Below are 19,808 nucleotides of genomic sequence, written 5' to 3'. Positions count from 1 at the left end.
AATAAAAAGATACATTGATATTTGGATTTACAGATATTACTATACTAAAAGTCTTCATAAAATAGTCTTTTTATACTTATCCATAAATTGCTTTGAAAGCTGTTAGTAGAAATGCAGACTGCAATGTTGTATGGTATTAATGATTCATTACTTGACAATTCTAAAATGGGATAAAATAGTTCACGTTTAAATGTAGAATGGAATCAGAGTCTAGCCCTGGGTAATTATAAGCAGGCCTTTCACCTCCTTGAATATCTGCCATGCATCCAGAAGCCAGGCAGCACACAGGACGATTCCCCATTGTGTCCCCTGATTCTGCACAGAGCAGGACGTCAGCCATCCTTGGTCCCCACCCACTGAAGGCCACAGGAACTGCCACCCCACCCAGTCACTGAAACAACCCAGAATGTAGTTCTTAATTGACCCTTTGCGAGCCTCTGACACTGGATAACTAAGGCAACTTTCAGCCTGTGTCTGCTGGAGGCTCTTAGGTCATCTTGTCCTGTCTTGAAATGCTATTTTTAGCTGTTGTTCCAAACGGCTGAAGCAGCTTTGAGGAGTAAGAGAACGTGTCTCTGGCTTCGTCTCACAGTGGGGATTTGCAGGACGCTTCCCTTTGCTCTCTGTCGCGGCTCCGTGTTACTCCTGAGCAATGTTCTTCACTGTGTGCAAATGTGCGTTAGCGTCTCAGTCTCTTAAGCTAAAGGGCTGTGACCCTACCTCCCTGTGACCTGGATGGAACATGTGGCATATAGAATAGGGCAGTTAGAGTGTGAGTAGGTCAGACTGGAGCACAGGTCTTTTCAGGTGGGTCCTAGGGAAGACAGAGTCTTTGCCCCTTCTGCTCCTTTCTCGCCTGAGCCTGAGCACTGAGTGTCCAGTACCATTGGGTACTGGTCTCTGATGACAGCGGCTTTCGTGTGCTCTTCTGTTCTCCACTGAGCTTAGGACACTCAGGCTGTACCTCTCCCAGCTACATGTAGGCCAAGCTTTTGGGAAGGCCTGACTGCTCCTCTGTCCTTCCTGAGACAAGAAATGTGAAAGGGAAGAGGTTTCTCCTGTGAATTCTCTGTTCTAAACAGCACCACCTTTTAGTTTGGAGAATGCCAGGATGTCACCAAGATTTTCTCAAATGCATGAACCTGGTCTATATGCCAGGAGTGGCTCCTCTTGGACTGTGTGTGGTTTGCCTGCCATTGCTTCAGAGGCTCATCCTGGAGAGAGCTAAAGAGGTGAATTGGGTCTCAGATTGTGATTTGCATAAATTTGCAATCTTCTTATAGTGCTGGTTTTTGTGTTTGAACTTTTCTTATTATAAAGTATTTCATAAATAAAAGTCAACAGAAAATATTTGTACAGTTCAATGGGTTGTCACAGAGCAGACATCACAGAGCTACCGGTACCTTGTCAAGAAATGGCAGATTCCTAGAAATCCTTCTTCTGCCCCATCCTGGACCCTACTCTGCTCTTCTCCAAAGATAACTTAGTCTAACTTCAACCATGTCAGTTCTCACTCTGTGGTATAACTGAGTATTTTTGTAGTTAATGTAAAGATATTAAACAGTATGTGTCCTTTTGTCTGTGGATTCTCCCACTTGTATTTGTGTTCATCCATGTTGTTCCATGTATTAGTTCTTTGAATGTTTTATTACTATGTAGTGTGCCAGTGTGAATACACACATACATGCACACATGCATAAATATACATGCACACGTACTGTTCTATTGATAGACATCTGGGTTGTACCTAGTTTGGTGCTTTATGAATAAAGCTGCAAAGTATATTTTGTACCTGTCTTTTGATAGACACCTGTATTCATCTTTCTTGGGTGTATATTCAAGAAGAATTACTGGGCCATTGAGTAGGTGTATATTTAACTGTGCTGGAAATCATAAGTTTTCTGAAGCGGTTGTGTAACTTTATGTTTCCACCAGCAATGTGTGAGTTCCACATGTTCCGCATCTTGAGCTGCACATCAAATTAAGAGTGCTTTTCATTTTGGCCATTCTGATGAGTAGTGCAGTAGTACTTGTGGTTTTAATTTGATTACTAATGAAATTCAGCACTTTATCATGTTTTCTGACTCATTAGCCGTCTTTTGTGTTCTGACCAGGTGTCTTGCCCACTTTTATTTTTTTTCTTTCCCTATTGAGTTGCTTTTTTTTGTTGTTGATTTGTTTGATCTCTTTATGAGATGATGTGTGTGCCTCTTTGGTTGTGTGCATTGGTTGCCTTTTTTCCTCTCCTAATTGTGTCTTTGAAATATAGACAGTTTATCAAGTCTTTTCTTTTATCATTAGTACTTTTGATATCCTGTTTTGGATAACTGCCCATAGCATGAAGATATTTTCCTATATTTTAGAAGCTTTTATTTTTAAAAAGATTTATTTATTTATTTATTTGACAAGTAGGGTGTTGGGGGTGAGGATAGGGGAAGGGAGAAGAGAGAGACAGAGAGAATGAGGTCTTCCATTTGCTGGTTCACTCCCCAAATGGTTGTAATGGCTGAGGCTGGTAGAGGCTGAAGCCAGGAGCTCAGGACTCCATCTGGGTCTCCCACATGCTAGCAGGGACCCACGTATTTGGACTATCATTCACTGCTTTCCCAGGCACATTCGCAGGAATCTAAATGGAAGCAGAGCACCTGAAACTTGGATCAGCACTCTGATATGCATGCTGGCGCCACAAGCATTAGCTTAGCCTACTATACCACAACACTGGCCCCCCCCCCCTTTTTTTTTTGTCAAGAGAGAAAAGAGATGAAAGAGAGAGATAGAGAGAGAGAGGGAGAAACAGACAGACAGATTGCATGTGCAATCCTCCATTTTTTCCTACAGGGATATTCCATTTTCTTAGCATTTTCCTCCAATAATCTACGTTGCTTGCTTTGCCACAAATCAAACACCATTTAGATATAGGTTTTTTGGAATTTGTTTTGTTATATTGGTCAGTTTGTCTATCATTATGTTAGCACCAAACTGTCTTAATGGCTGTAGTTTAAGACTGAGTCATTTTTCTCCCCAGGAACCTTTTATTTAAGGTGTACAAACTTCATGCATTTCATAAATATGACTTTAGGAACATAGTGATTCTTCCCACCATAACCACCCTCCCACCTGCTCTCCCACCTTTCTTCTTTCCTCTCCTATTCTCATTCTTATTTTTTACTAAAGTCTATTTTCAATTAACTTCATAAACAGAAGATTAACTCTATACTAAGTAAAAAGTTCAGCAAATAGTATAAAAAAAAAACCCCTGTTCTTCAACAGTTTCATGATTTCTCTTTTGATTTCTTCTGTGATCCACTGCTTTCTACCGTATTTTTTATTTATTCTATTGAGTTATTCATTTCAAGTATTTGGTTTTGATTTCTCTTTGAAATCTCAGTTTCATGGGAAACATTTTCATTTATGTCATGTACAGATTTCTTTAGTTCATGAATTTGGTTCTGATTACTTCTAAGTAATCCTGTGATCAATTTTTGAATTCTGTTTCTGGCCTTTCATCAGTTGATTCATCCTCACATTCTAGTATTGATGTGTTGTGTTCTTTTGGGGACATCATACCGTCTTCCTTGCTCTTGTTTCTTGAGTTGCTGCATTTATTATTAGGTATTTGTGATAATACATGTTGTTTTTTAGTTTTTCCTTGTGATGGCTTTTATCTTTGGAATCTGCCTCTGCGGATTAGTGGAGTGTCTGCTCTTTCAGTGAATACCCAGAGGCGTGTGCAGGGTGGGGTCAGGGAGCTCTGTTCAGTGCTCCAGGGTGTGGGGAGTTGCCCAAGATGATACCCAAGTTGGGCTTGGTAAATCTCTCTCTCTCTCTTTTAAATCAGATGGGAGGTTTGTTCTCATGTGTTGGTGTATTCTCACGCTCACCTCCCCTCCTCCAAGGAGACCAATGCCTGGTCCCCAACCCCAGTGGGTATAATATTCATTCATGCTGCCACAAGTACCACAAATAGGATCTGTGTAGTACTCAGTGTGAACACAGGTGCTGCAGCAATGATCCTCCCCAGGCAATTAGAGAGCCCTGAATGTGTGGAGCCACCCACAGTGACTGCCCGAAGACCCAGCCACACCCTTTGTCCTCCCACACAGCCACAGTGTTTTCACAGTCCCAGCACACAAGGCTCGCACAGTCACAAGCATCCAGTCCCTGTCAGTTCCTCCAGCCAGACTTAGGCATCTCCTCTTGGCTGGTTACTGGGCATGTGGAAACCAGGGGGGACAGCTGTTACGTATGTACAAAATGGCACCCGCCCCTTGTCAGCTAGTTACAGGATGCCAGTGCCAGGTGGTCGAGTTGACAGAAACATGGCCCCCATTTTTTTCCATCTAGGTTGGCAGGTATATTGTCCTCCACCAGGGCTCCAAGCCAGACTCATGCCATGCTCTTCCCGCAGCTTTATTGCCAGTGGCTTGGGCTGCTGCAGTCTGGCCTCACCTCTCTCTCCAAGCTGGTGCTGAGGCTCTTGGCTGCTAAGGTCTGGAGTTGTGTGTGTCCACACCCTCTACGTAGATCCACAGTGTTCCTCTAATGTACATGGAATTTCCTGTGCTGTTTTTTCCCTAACTCTTCCCTGAAATTGTACTCTCTTCACATTTTTTTTTAAAAACTATCTTCCCCTAGACTAGAGCAGTAAGCTCCCTCCCTGTTCTGCCATCTTGGTCTCTCTGAGTCTTGATATCTAGAAGCACAGCTTGCTTTCTTTCAAGAATTGTACTTTCTACCTTTTTTGTCCTTAGCTTTCTAATGAAAACAATGAAGTTGACTTCTATTTATAATTTGCTGTGTTTTGTTTTGTTTTGTTTTTAATTATGAGCAGATATTGAATTCTAGCAAATTTTTTGGAGCCTATTGATTTTTTTTCCTTATGCAAATATCAAACTAACATTTTTGGATTAAATCCAACTTGGTTGTGATAAATTGTTGTATTTGGTTTACTAATACTGAGTTGAGGACTTTTGCATCTGTGTTTGTGGGTGAAACTACTCTTTATTATTTTCTTTCTCTCAATGTCCCTGAGTGGTTTTGATACCAAGATTCTGCTGAACTCATACGTTGAGGTGGGGATATTACCAGTTTTTTCTATGCTCTGGCAGAATTTCTGTCTGGTTGACATTATTTCTTTTTCTAATGTTTGGTGGCCTTTACTGGTAGGTGCATGTTGTGAAGTTTTCCTTGGTAGAAAGATTTTTCATTGTGGATTGGTTTTCTTGGCTAGCTTTCTTTGCTGGCTTTTCTGAGGTCTCTATTGAATGTCCCAGGGGTTCAGCGGAGTTTCTTCATTCTGAGTGGTTGAAATTCAAACATCTCCCAGCCATGTAAGAGCTTTGGTAGTTATTCCTTGGTTAATTTTGTGGAAACTCACTGTATAAATGTATGACTTAGAATTTATTCAGTCTCAGGGGACTCATGAAGCTCTTTCTTTGTGTAATTTCCTTGAATTCCCGCTGCCACTGCTCTCCAAATGCTGATCTGTGCTCAGTAATTTCACTGTGCTTTGTTTGGGATTCCCCCTCTCTGCCCTGCAGTCAAGAGAGCCCCTCCAGGCGAAGGCACATGTTATAGGGCTTACCTGTGTATTTCCCTTCTCCAGGGATTATAGTCCTTGCTGCCTGTTGTCTAATATCTAAAAACAGTTGCTTAATATATTTGATCCAGCTTAATAGCTGCCTGTTGTGGTAGAACTTGTTGAGTAATGTTACTGTATTATAGTCAAGTATTGCTTTTAACTATTTCATATTGGTTTTCACTCTTTAGTTAAGTACCAATTACCATGTTGTATGTTCACTGGAAAAATCAATAAAACTTAAGCAAATAGTGATCTTAAAGATATTGCAATGAATGCCGGCACATTGATTGTTTATTAATTTACTAAACAAAGAATAATTACCCAAATCCTATGACACTTGTTTCATACCTATCTTGTTTTACTACCTATACTTTTGGCTAGCCTCTGGATATACTTGTTGTAGTGATTTTATTCTCCATGTCTTTTAAAATCCTTTGGGGATAAAGTCTTTATTCATATATCTTAGGGACAATTATTATTATTTGGATTGGAATAATACAGTGTTTCAGATATGCCAGCATTCTGCACTAGCTTCTCACGCACCACAAGCTTTGCTTTCACTGTAAAATAACTTGCTATGTAGGCTTTTTGTCTGGTGGTTCAAACATCAGATGAATGATTGGCCTAGGTGACTTCTAAATCCCCTTCAACCTTGAGATCCCATTATTCCTCAGCAAATTAGATTCAGCAAGAATGACTTGAGTGCCGTCTTAACAGTGTATGTTATAGAAGAAGAAAAACTGTCTTTGCCTTTGTGGAGCTCAGAATTCCATTGGTGAGATAATATCAACACACATACACACATACACACACATTAATTAAAAATTATATATGGTTAATTGCAGAGTGAACAATATGCATCAGTGCCTGAGATGTGAGGTCAGAGTCAACATGGCAGAAGTAGAATGAGAAAGAATACATCTTGTCATCCTGTGTGTATGTGTATTGTGTGAGGCTATGGAGCTATCAGTAAAAGTGAGCCTTGGAAGAAGGACAAAACAGCACATATTTGCAGGAATGCCAGTAAAGAGACTGGCCTAGTAAAAGTTGAAAGCTGTTTGTTCTTGTTTTTAAAATGTGGCTAAAATATGAACTATTGCATTTTTATCAGCAATGGCATTTCTTTGAGCAAGAGCCAGTGTGGTGGAAGCAATGTCTGTGTAGATTTGGAAATCTTAGACTTGCATAATTAAGGCACCACCAACGATTATAGGTTGAACTAAGCATTTTTCATGGAAAAATCCTCATCCATGTCATGAGCTACATCTGTTTGAGGAACAGTATGAACAGAAGAGCCACCCCCAGATCTGTGTTTTTGGAGCTCTGCTAGGTTTTGAAAACAGTCTTGTGTTTTATAGCTTTTCTCTGATTGGGTTTAATAGGTTCTAGTCTTTTCTTTTTGTTTACTTTCTAAGGGTCACAATCACATTGAAGTTAAAATTGTCTGTGTTGACAGTGAAATCTGAGCACAGTAGTCGATACTGTCTCTTAGTAGGTATTACGGTGTTAGAACAGTAACTCAAAGCACACTAATGATTCTTTGTTTAATATTGTTCAAGTAAGATCAGACATATATATTTCAGAATAAAGAATTTAAGTAAATTCCCTAGAAAATGGTCAATGCCCTGTGATTTCTTCCCATTGACTTTGACCTAAACAACTTTCAGAATGTTTCTGATGTAGATTTTTATTATATGTGAGTGCTAATCTGTAAATATGAAAAGCCCAAATACTAAATTTCAATGTGTCCTAGTTTTGTTTTTAAAATTATAGAACAGTACTTTAATATTGCATCATTTCATTTGAAAGAGAACCAAACAGAAGTAAAAAATATAAATAAGTGACAGATATTAAAATCTTTATTCATGCAAATTTCCCAAAATCATTGTTTAAAAAATCTGTTGTAAGCATGCTAAAATCTTTGTTGTGTATATTCTTTCTTCATGTTGGCTTGTTTTCAGTGCTGACTGAGAGTATTCATTTACAAGAAGAGGGATGGACATTCAGCCTAGTGGTTATCACACTGCCTAAGCCATCACCTGTTGCCTCCCAGGGTACATATTAGCAGGATGCTGGAACTGGGAGTGAAGTCAAGACTTGAACCCAAGGCACTCAAATGCAAACATACCCACCCTGGAAGAATTTTTAAATGAATTTTTGGAGCTGTTAGTGCTATAAAAATAGCATGTATACTTCTGTGATTGTTTTGTTGTCACCTTTTTTGTTGTTCACTTTGGCAGATAAAATAACACAAGAAGATATTGAAAGCATTCTACAAAAGTTTACTGGGAACATAATGCAAGTACCCCCCCTGTAAGTTCAATTATTGAATCTGGATAAATATTTTCTTTTCCAGTGGCTAGTAACATCGCTCAAATAAATGGGCTTCCCTTTACGATATGATGAGGCAGGTTTTCATCATAACAATCAGAACATATCATCATCATAACAAATGATCAAGTAAAGATGAGCCTCATTTATTTCTCTTAAATGTTTATGTATTTTCATCTGCTTAAAAGGCTGGACCAGGCCCAAGTCAGGAGTTCAGAGCTTCATCTGGGTCTCCCATGTGTGTAGCAGGGGCCCAAGCGTCTGAGCCATCATCTGCTACTCTTCAAGCTGTGCGTTCACAGGAAGTTGGATTGGAAGCAGAGTGGCCTGGACTTGAATCAGAACCCTGATATGGGATGCAGGCATCCCAAGTAGCAGCTTAACCCTTTGCGTCACAGTGCCCACCCTGGTGAGCCCAATTTAGACAGGCTTATGGAGCTTCTTACACTCTGAAAGGTAGCAGGATGTGGTCTTCTCTGTCCTCAGCTGTTGCCACAGTCCGACATCTGTGCAAACCCATAGTGCATTAGCTTTTCTGATTCTGTTTATAGACATCAGGACAGTTCTGGAGCTCAGAGATGCCACTCTTCCTAGAATTGCTATGACAGGACCAGTCCAGTCTGATAAAGGGATCGGAGTTTGATTTACAGACCAATGTGCCCTGCCTTTCAAGCAATTCTGGCTGAGAATTTTTTGTTTTGCTATTCTCAGCAGCAAATGAAACAGATGAGAGTTGTAACTTACTAAAAATATAATTGTGGGGCAGGTGCTATGGTGCAGTAGGTTAATCTTCTGCCTGTGGCGCCAGCATCCCATATGGGTGCTGGTGCTAGTCCCAGCTACTCTTCTTCTGATCCAGCTCTCTGCTATGGCCTGGGAAAGCAGTGGAAGATCACCCAAGACCTTGGGGGGCCCTGCACCCTTGTGGGAGACCCAGAAGAAGCTCCTGGCTCTTGGCTTTGGATTGGCCCAGCTGCAGCCATTGTAGCCATTTGGGGAGTGAACCAGTAGATGGAAGACCTTTCTTTCTGTCTCTCCCTTTCACTGTCTAACTCTACCTCTCAAATAAATAAATTAAAATATATATATATATATATGTGTATATATAGATGCATACATATATATTATATATAAATATATATAAAATTGTATTTCTTTACCACTTGCTTTATTTTGTTTGGGCTGCTATAACAAAACACCGTAAATGGGTTGACTTATGAGCAACAGCAATTTATTTCTCACAATTCTGGAGGCTGAGTCCAAGATCAGTACTGGCAGATCTGGTGTCTGGTGAGGGCCCACTGCCTATTAGAGGTACCCATGTGGTGGAAGGGAGAAAGGTGAAAAAGCCCCCTTAGTCCTCATAGATTCCTTTCCTGAGGGCTCTTCCAATGACCTGATCACCCCCCAAAGAAAAAGATTTAATTGAAAGAGTTACAGAGAGAGGTAGAGACAGAGAGAGAGGTCTTCCATCTGCTGGTTCACTGCCAGATGGCCACAATGGCCGGAGCTGTGCCAGTCCGAAGCCAGAAGCCAGGAGCCAGGAGCCTCTTCTGGGTCTCCCATGCAGGTACAGGGGCCAAAGGACTTGGGCCATCTTCCACTGCTTTCCCAGGCCGTAGCAGAGAGCTAGATCAGAAGAGGAGCAGCTGAGACTAGAACGGGTGCCCGTATGAGATGCCAGCACTTCAGACCAGGGCTTTAACCCACTGTGCCACAGCATCAGCTCCTGCACCACATGAATTTTGACGGAGATACCAACATGCAGACCCTGGCACCACTTTGCCATATTTTTGTGCACATTCTTATTTCAAGCAGATTGCTTGTTTTTAACAAATAGCTGAATGGCAACAGAATGTGTCAGGATTAGTTACTGAAAATTCTTTGGGAAATTACTTTCTATTTTAAAATCTTGATTTTTTACAAAAACATTGAAATATCAATGAGGAAATATATCATTGATGTCAAATGTAAAGATTTAAAATTTTTAGCAAGGCCTGCATAAACATATATTAGATCATTTAAAAAAATAAGCCTGTTTGGAGCTGTCACTGTGGCATAGTGGGTTAAGCTGCCACCTACAGTGCTGGCATCCCATATGGGCAGCAATTCAAGTCCTGGCTGCTCTACTTCCATCCAGCTCACTGCTTATGTGCCTAGGGAAGCAGCGGAAGATGGCTCAAGTGCTTGGGCTCCTGTACCCACGTAGGAGACCTGGATAAAGCTCCTGGCTCCTGGCTTCAGTCTGGCCCAGCCCTGGCCGTTGTGGCCATCTGAGAAGTGAACCAGCAGATGGAAGACTTCTCACTCTCTGCCTCTGCTTTTTCCTTTCTGTAACTCTACCTTTCAAATAAATAAACATTAAAAAATAAAATAAACTTATTCATAAGAACGGTTTTAGGATTATCTTTTTCTGTGATCCTCTCAAGGATTTTGTGATCTAATAAATTTTTTTCACATAAAGCTAAGATGTGTTAAGTAGATTATTTACTTACTAGCTTTTAAGAAGCATTATGATCATTTTATAGAAAAATTATTATTGTAAAATTAAATTGTTTCAAAAAATTACAGCAGAGGTTATTATGACCAGAAGATAGTGAGTTCCTTGTGTGCTTAACACAGAATGAGAATTAGTGAAGGCAAGATATAAATAGACAATCTCCAGGAAGGTTAAAATTGACAGCATTGCTCATTGAGTGCAAGAATGAGCTTGTATTAGCTTCCAGGATGTTTAGGAATTCTGTGCCTCTCTACATCATGGAATTGATTGGAAGAGAAACTAGTTCATTCTTAGAAGGAGTTTCCACTAAAGGGCTGCTTGTCATTCTTTCCATGCCGTAATCTGGAATTATTATTTCTCAATCTCTCGATTCTACCTTTCTCTTTTCCCCTTTTTCTCACTCTCTTACAAGCTATTCTGCATTAAAGAAAGATGGACAAAGACTTTCAACTTTGATGAAGAGAGGTGAAGTAGTAGAAGCAAAGCCTGCCAGGCCAGTTACTGTGTACAGCATCTCCCTTCAAAAATTCCAGCCACCATTTTTCACATTAGGTAAGATGGAGAAGTTTGAAATCGTTTGTCTTCCTATGTAATAGCCTTGGTTTTATTTTGGCTACTTTTGTGTGATTTCTGTGCATACTTAGGTTATTGGAGATTTTTTAAGAATTTGAATTTAAGGAAGGTTTGGGTTTGATAATGCACTTAATGAGATATCTACAGCTGTCTAGAGGTTCAGAAATGCCTTTTTAACTAGGCTGATTTTGTCATATTATGTTATCTTCCTATAAAGTTGGAAGTCACATGCTTAGATCTCTGTTGAGAAGAATAGGTAAGGAACACATATTTTCAAGGTTTTATATTTTATCTTAAAGATGCTTTTCCTCCTGTTTTGCTAGTACTTGGTATATTAGTTTTAGAATTAACATTAATTGGCACAGCTGCAGTGCTATAGTGGGCTAAGCCCCCGCCTGTGGCGTCAGTATCCCATATGGGTGCTGTTGCTAGTCCTGGCTGCTCCTCTTCTGATCCAGTTTTCTTTTTATGGCCTGGGAAAGTAGTAGAAGATGGCCCGAGTGCTTGGACCCCTGTACCTGCATAGGAGATCCAGAAAAGTCTCCTGGCTCCTGACTTCAGATTAGCCCAGCTCTGACAGTTGTGGCCAATTGAAGAGTGAACCAACAGATAGAAGACCTTTCTCTCTTTCTCTCCCTCTCTCTGTAACTGTACATCTCAGATAATTAAGATCTTTTTAAAAATTGACATTAATTTGTCCTTTGAAAACAAAACATTTTTAGTTTTTGGACAATAAATTCTTAAGACTGGACCATTCTTTGTCATCTGCAAGTTACTACTAAAGGTCTTGAAAATATGGAAAACTTGGGGTAAGGCAGAAATGTATTCTTAGACTCATGATCACATTTTTAAAAAAATTTATTTGACAGATAGAGTTAGACAATGAGAGAGAAAAACAGAGAGAAAGGTCTTCCTTCCGTTGGTTCACCCCCAAATGGCTAGTACGGCCGGCGAGCTGCGCCGATCCAAAGCCAGGAGCCAGGTGCTTCCTCTTGGTTTCCCATGTGGGTGCAGGGGCCCAAGCACTTGGGCCATCCTCCACTGCCTTCCCGGGCCACAGCAGAGAGCTGGACTGGAAGAGGAGCAACTGGGACTAGAACATGACGCCGACACCTCATGGTCACATTTAACTTATCAATTTGAATTCGTAATCCACATTTTTTTTTTTTTTTTTTTTGACAGGCAGAGTGGACAGTGAGAGAGAGAGACAGAGAGAAAGGTCTTCCTTTTGCCGTTGGTTCACCCTCCAATGGCTGCCGCGGCGGCGTGCTGCAGCCGCGCACCGCACTGATCCGATGGCAGGAGCCAGGTACTTATCCTGGTCTCCCATGGGGTGCAGGGTCCAAGCACTTGGGCCATCCTCCACTGCACTCCCGGGCCCCAGCAGAGGGCTGGCCTGGAAGAAGGGCAACCGGGACAGAATCCGGCACCCCAACCGGGACTAGAACCTGGTGTGCCAGCGCCGCAAGGTGGAGTCTTAGCCTAGTGAGCCGCGGCGCTGGCCATGTAATCCACATTTGAAATAAATTTAAGAACCTCCAAATTTGCTCTGTTGTTTGTAATGTTTTGGTCCTGCTGACTGCAGAAGGTTGTAGCTGAAGCCTGGAACATTTGCAGTTGTGAAGACTCAAAAATTGTATTTCTTCTTAACGCTGAGAAACCTTAATTTGATCCTCTTTTTTTTTTTATTATTTTTATTTATTTGAAAGGCAGAGTTACAGAGAGGCAGAGGAGAGAGAGAGAGAGAGAGAGAGAGAGAGAGAGAGAGAGAATGAGAGAGAGAGAATGAGAGAGAATCTTCCATTGTTCCATTGCTAGTTCACTCTGCATATGGCCACAACAGCCAGAGCTGAGCCAATCCAGAGCCAGGAGCTTCCTCCAGGTCTCCCACATGGGTGCAGGAGCCTAAGGACTTGGGCCATCTTCTACTGCTTTCCCAGGCCATAGCAGAGAGCTGGTTTGATCCTCCTAATTTCATGGTACATACTGAATAGAACACCCTTTAAAGATAATTTCCCTTGGGGCTGGCACTGTGGCACAGTAGGTTAAATTGCCTTCTGTGATGCTGGCATCCCATATGAGTGCTGGTTCCAGTCCTGGACACTCCACTTCCAATCGAGCTCCCTGCTAATGGTCTGGGAAAACAGCGGAAGATGGTCCAAGTGTTTGGACCCCTCAAACCCACATGGGAGACCCAGATGGAGTTCCTGGCTCTTGGCTCCTGGCTTCAGCCTGGCCCAGCCCTAGCCATTGCAGCCATTTGGAGAGTAAACCAGTGGGTAGAAACTCTGTCTCTGTCTCTCCCTGTGTCTCCCTGCTTTTCAAATAATAAATAAGTAAAAAATATTTTTAAAAAAGAAATAATTTTCCCAAACCTTTTTTTCCTAAGGTTTCTTGTTTTCCCCTCATTGGCATGATTTTTCAATGAATATTAAGTTCCTGCAGAATATGGTTTGTTTTTTTTTTTTTTTTTTTGACAGGCAGAGTGGACAGTGAGAGAGAGAGACAGAGAGAAAGGTCTTCCTTTGCCGTTGGTTCACCCTCCAATGGCCGCCGCGGCCGGCGCGCTGCGGCCGGCGCACCGCGCTGATCCGATGGCAGGAGCCAGGAGCCAGGTGCTTTTCCTGGTCTCCCATGGGGTGCAGGGCCCAAGCACCTGGGCCATCCTCCACTGCACTCCCTGGCCACAGCAGAGGGCTGGCCTGGAAGAGGGGCAACCGGGACAGAATCCGGCGCCCCGACCGGGACTAGAACCTGGTGTGCCGGCGCCGCTAGGCGGAGGATTTGCCTATTGAGCCGCGGCGCCGGCCCCAGAATATGGTTTTATGCAATTAAGAAATGCTTAAGTTTCCTGATTCTGTTTGACAGATAATGAAAAAAAAAAAGCACACTGAGAAATGCTTTTCTCCTTTGAGTGAACGTGTAGGAGCTGGTTTGGCAGAACAGATATTATCTATGAAACTAAGAAAAACTTGAATATTTTCATTGCATCTAAGTCATTTTTTGTCTAGAGAGCATAAAAGGACCAGCAGAGCTCTCTTTTCCTCAAGTACAATGAAAAAATGTTAGCATATCTACATTGGATGCCAGTGCTCATTTATTGTCTTATCAGTGGCCCCTAACTTAAGCTGATAAAAAAAGAAAGAGTTGAAATTCCCAGGTGGTGAATTTTGATTAATTCACCCTGATGGCTTTATTTGTACAATAAGACTGGAGAGAGCTCTAATGTGAGACGTCCTTTTGTGAGGAAAAGCAGAGCATTTTTCAGAATGTCTTGTTGATGAATACAAATAATGTAGAGCTTTCTCTTGACCAATGCACGTGTGTTGTACTGTGGTAAAACACTGAGATAGCTAGAAATCTCAGCTTTGCTATCATGAGCTGTAGATTTTTAAGATATTTTTATTTGTACTTTTTAAGTTATTTATTTGTAATTTTAGTTCATAAATTTTTCAGACATATTTCCAAGAGAACATTTAAATAAGTTGAACTCTCAGTGTATTGTTTAGTGCCCCAAACATAGGATTCTTGTCACTATGGAAAGAGGTTTTTGGTTGGTTTATTGGTTATAGTTTTTGAATATACATATCTGAAAATATTTTCAAAATCTACAGCAAAGCTGAGATTTCTAACTATTTAAAAGCTATTAAATGAACAAGGCTGAAGTATTAACGTGGTATGACTTGCCAGTTAATTTAAAATGTGTTCATGAGTTTCTGCTGTTTGCTTTCGGCATACTCTGACTTTTCAATCTCACAAACACATATGCTACGGCATGAATAATTTATGTTTCAGCACATAAATATTTTATCACTCGATTGTTTGCATAGTGCATTTTTACATTTGTTTAGGGGCATCATTTCTATGTAAAGTGGCTTTCATAGGAGGTTAGCAATTTACCATGTCACTGTTAACATTCCAGATGTTGAATGTGGAGGAGGTTTTTATGTCAGAAGCTTGGTCAGTGACATTGGCAAAGGTAAGCATAAAAATGAATTATGAATTATAATTTAGAGAGTAATACTCCTTTTTGATGGAAAGAGAATTTTTCTAGTTTCCACGTTTTTGAGTACTGGCCTTAGGAACTGAACTCTTGCTGCCTTCGACTTTGGAAGCATTGTAGGTTGATGGCATGCAGTTATTTGTCTTGGCATCTGCAGTGCAGTGCTTAATAATGGGAAAGAAGAAAGGCACAGAAAATGAAGACAGGAATAGTGTGCATATGGGCGCACATTTTGTCAAGTATAAAACATTTTAACCCAATGTAGGGATCAGAAAGAAAAAAGATTTGCCTCTCTGAAAGTTTCTTTCTTTAAAATAAACTACATTTTTTAAAACTGCAAGCCATGGTCTGGCAAGCAGCTGAGAAGTTGTGGTTCTGGCACTGCCATTACAGGCCCCTGTGACACGAACAAGTCCTATTTTCTCACGTGCAAAGTGAGGGTAATATTTTCCATGTGGTGGCTTCATGAGTTAAATGAGAAAAGTGTCTGCAAGTTCTTTGTAGACTTTCAGTGGTTTACAAGGTTGTTACTGAATATTATTTTGCTAATTAATCATTTGTTTATCTCAAAGCTGTTGGTTCTTACAATTTTACTTTTGGGGGTAATTTTGAGAGGTTTGAATTGAATTCTTCTGTCATTTGAAAAAATTATAAATCATGAAAAACTTAATCATTTATCTTCTGGATTTCTTTAAACCTTTTGTTGCTATAGAACTCTCTTCCTGTGCCAACGTACTAGAGCTGACCCGAACCAAACAGGGCCCATTCACACTGGAAGAGCACGCCCTTGCCGAAGACAGGTGGACCATTGATGACATTGCGCAGTCCCTTGAGCATTGCTCATCTCTTCTCCCGGCAGAGCTGACCCTTAAAAAAACAAAACCTGAGGAGTCTAGTGAACAGGTTTTGAGCTGTAAATCTGTAACTTTAAATGAGACCACAGGAAATGATGAGATAATTAAAACATTTTGACACTGGCCCGAGCGTATCATGGTTTCTCAGTCGACATTTGAATTCTGCGTGCACATGCAGCGTGACAGGCTGCCTGCAGGAGACAGCCAACTCTTCTCAACTCTCTTTTTCACATGAACAACATGTCCTTCATTCACAGTGTCCGTAGCATGTATTTCGTTTGTGACAGATTATGAATTGCCTTGCAGTTGTTCAGTTCTCCACTGTACTATGGAATATTCTTTTTGGGGTGTTCTTAAGTTGTTAAACTATGAATGTGATTGGATTCAAGAAAACTTTCTGAATTTGATCTTTCTTGAGTCTTTTCTTATAAAAAGTTGAACAGGTTTCCTAATCAAGGAAAAAAGACATGAACCAATGTTTCTTGAGTTTCACAGTATGGTTTTGTTATTTTATTTAGGCTTTCTGGTACTCCATTGTGTTGCAGTTCTCTAACTGTGTTTAGAATAGCCATTACTGCAATCTGTCTTATGTCTTGGAGCATTGTCTATCATTAAAAACGTTTCCTTGATGAAGCTGCATCCATTTAGTCCTAGAGATGTTGGTTTAGATCTTGGAAACAACCTGTTATAATAAGTATTTGTAAATGAACCAGATTTTTGCTGTTACCACTAACTATATATAAATAGAAGACTAATATTTAATTAAATTCACCTCTAGCAGTAGAGCAGACAGCTCCTGTAGTTTGTATTTGGGGAGCTGTGAGATATATTTTCCTAGTCATTTCATCAACATTTGATCACTTTGTACCATATTACTAAATAACATAATTAAAAAAATTTAAAGACTGTATCTTCAATGAACAAATTCTTTTTCCATTCTTTAGCATTTATTTATATCTCGTTATTGGGTATTAACCCCTGTGACATTTAGACACACTGGGAAAGCTGCCCTACATCTGCAGCTAATCTCTTCTGCTCTAAATATTTTAAAAAACACATATTCTCAAACATTTTCCTTCAATAGCTTTCTAAAAGGTCTTATCTCTCTCTTTTTTTTTTTTTTTTTTTTTTTTTGACAGGCAGAGTGGACAGTGAGAGAGAGAGACAGAGAGAGAAAGGTCTTCCTTTGCCGTTGGTTCACCCTCCAATGGCCGCCGCTGCAGCCGGTGCACCGTGCTGATCCGATGGCAGGAGCCAGGATCCAGGTGCTTTTCCTGGTCTCCCATGGGGTGCAGGGCCCAAGCACCTGGGCCATCCTCCACTGCACTCCCTGGCCATAGCAGAGAGCTGGCCTGGAAGAGGGGCAACCGGGACAGAATCCGGCGCCCCGACCGGGACTAGAACCCGGTGTGCCGGCGCCGCAAGGTGGAGGATTAGCCTATTGAGCCACGGCGCCGGCCTAGGTCTTATCTCTCTTTACCATAACTTTGAAATGCAATCACATTACAGAGTGGTAAATTTCATGTATAGGTGAGTGCTTTGTATTTTTGTTGTTGGAAAGCAGTGTATTATGTGGCCAGTCTACAGAAACATTCTAATCTCTCTTCATTTACTCAAATGTAGTTTCAATAGGAAGACTTAGCAAGCATTTCATAAAATAAAAGTTTTTAGATTTTTATGGATTGTCTTTCTTTTTAAAGGTGATTGGTTGCTTGCAACCTCAAACACAAACATTTTAAATTTGCAAACTGAGGTGATTTTATTTGTGGTTAGCCTAAAATAAACTCAATATAAGAATTTATATCCTTTAGTAGAACATTTTTAGCATGTTGGCAACGTACCTTGAGTGACAGTATTGAAACTAATTCTGAGACAGAAAAGGAAACCAGAATTGACATCATGATGTATTAACATAAAATACCAAATACACAAAGTTATAAGTTTAAAGTTTACAATTTTACTTATTCACTTCTTTTTTAGAAAGTATTTATTTTTGTTTTTTATTTTAAAGGCAGAGAAAGAAACAGAGACAGAGAGAAATAGTGGAATCCTAGCCACTGGTTCACTTCCCAAATGCTGTAATAGCCAGGGCTGGGCCAAGGTTGGGCCAGGGTTGGGCCAGGGTTGGGCCAGGGCAGGGCCAGGGCAGGAACTCAGGTCAGGTCTCCCATGTAGGTGGGCAGGGGCCCAACTACTTGAGCCATCACCTGCTGCTTTCCAGAGTGCTCACTGGCAGAAACGCTGAAGTCGGGAGTGGAGTCAGGATTCGAACTCAGGCAATCCAAAATGAGATGGTGACGTCCCAACCAATGTCTTATACACTGCCAAACGCCTGCCCGTACTAGTTCATTTCTGGTGACCTGCAGTGGAAGTGGCTGCTGCCTTTTGGAATGGCACAGGTTACAGCACTCTTTCCCAGTTTAAGTCTACAGAGAAGAATATTTAGTTTTAATAACACAGGTGAAAGTGCTGTTGTATTTCTCAGCTTTAAAACTGACATGTGGGGACCAGTGTTATGGTACAGTGGGTAAAGCCAGCGCCTGTGGTACCAGCATCCCAGATGGGCGCTGGTTCAAGTCTCGGCTGCTCCACTTCTGATCCAGCTCCCTGCTAATGCACTTGGGAAAGCAGCAGAAGATGGTCCAAGTGCCTGGGCCCCTGCACCAGCATTGGGGGACCTGGAAGAAGCTCCTGGCTTCTAGCTATTGCAGCCATTTGGGGAGTAAACCAGCAGATGGAAGGTCTCTCTGTGTCTGCTTCTCTCTCCTTGTAACTCTGCATTTCAAATAAATAAGTCAATCTTTTTTTAAAAAATTGACATGTATACTTTACTAATGGAGATGAGTTGAAATTATTTCCAAAGTAAATGATAGCCAGACCTTTTCTTTTATATTGAAAGCATTGAAGAAAGTGTTTTTCAAATGGAAGTTACCCAGTCCCCACCATCCTAATGCAGTAATTTCAGAATTTTAATTTTTGTATTGCTTTTTGCTCTGTTTTTGTTTTCATAACTGCGCTTTTAAAGCATCTGTGCTTTCTAATGGGCTAGTTTTAATTTGATATCACCTATTTTGAAAGCATTTCTTATTGCTAAATATTTAAGTTGTTTTCAGTTTTATTAGGATAAATTCCTAGGAAATGAGATTGATATAATATGAATAGTTTTATGGTTTATGTTTTCCTTACTGCATTCCCCAAAGTTGTAATATTTTACAGTGTCACCTTTTGCGTGGGGGTTTTATATGTTGTTGCTAATTTGCTAAGTATAAGAGAGAGATCAAATTTGCTCTTATTTGCTTTTGTGTGATTTATCTGTGTACTTTGTTCATTTATATAAATAAATGTCTTAATGGTTTCTTTATACATGTACATGAGTTGTTTACGCAGCAAATGATGGAAGTATTTCTGATGGCCAGCTGTATTTTTAGTTTTTGTCTTCATTTTTACTAACTAAATTTGCCAATTTTAATTATTCTGCCCCTTTTATCATTGTCAAATTTATAAATATGAATAGTTAAATTTTACTGAAACCTTACAAACACTCCTGTCTCTGACAAGCAGCTGAAAATAAGAGAGATGCTCTGAGAGGGTCAAGATTTACCCATAAAGCAAATTGATTTTCTCTAAGAGTCTTGTATTTAAATACTATTTTTTGCATCTTAATTAAGATATTAAAGAACTATGTGTACCCTATCTGTTTTAGGCCTAAAGCTTTATGACACACTAATATTGTTTTCCTTATAAATAAAAAGTAAACTGTTGGCTGGCGCCTCGGCTCAATGGGCTAATCCTCCGCCTGCGGCACTGCCACCCCAGGTTCTAGTCCCAGTCGGGGCGCCGGATTCTGTCCCGGTTGCCCCTCTTCCAGGCCAGCTCTCTGCTGTGGCCAGGGAGTGCAGTAGAAGAGCCCTGTACCCACACAGGAGACGTGCTTGGGCCCTGCACCCCATGGGAGACCAGGAGAAG

At 40.7% G+C, this 19,808-nt stretch overlaps 1 protein-coding gene across 2 annotated transcripts in view; it reads left to right on the top strand.

Annotated features, from left to right (window-relative positions):
• Window positions 1–16,759, top strand: part of TRUB1 (TruB pseudouridine synthase family member 1) — a 52,878-nt gene extending 36,119 nt beyond the window's left edge. For both annotated transcript variants that reach the window (XM_002718725.5, XM_017348600.3), the window contains 4 exons: window positions 7,822–7,894; window positions 10,825–10,964; window positions 14,908–14,964; window positions 15,701–16,759. In XM_002718725.5, coding sequence (XP_002718771.1) covers window positions 7,822–7,894; window positions 10,825–10,964; window positions 14,908–14,964; window positions 15,701–15,960 — 530 coding nt within the window. In that variant the 3' untranslated portion in view covers window positions 15,961–16,759. The remainder of the gene's footprint in view (window positions 1–7,821; window positions 7,895–10,824; window positions 10,965–14,907; window positions 14,965–15,700) is intronic.
• Window positions 16,760–19,808: the final 3,049 nt, after the last annotated feature.

This window comes from Oryctolagus cuniculus, chromosome 15 (assembly GCF_964237555.1).
Source record: "Oryctolagus cuniculus chromosome 15, mOryCun1.1, whole genome shotgun sequence".
Classification (NCBI taxonomy): Eukaryota; Metazoa; Chordata; class Mammalia; order Lagomorpha; family Leporidae; genus Oryctolagus; species Oryctolagus cuniculus.
This window is presented reverse-complemented; position numbering and strand designations above follow the sequence as displayed.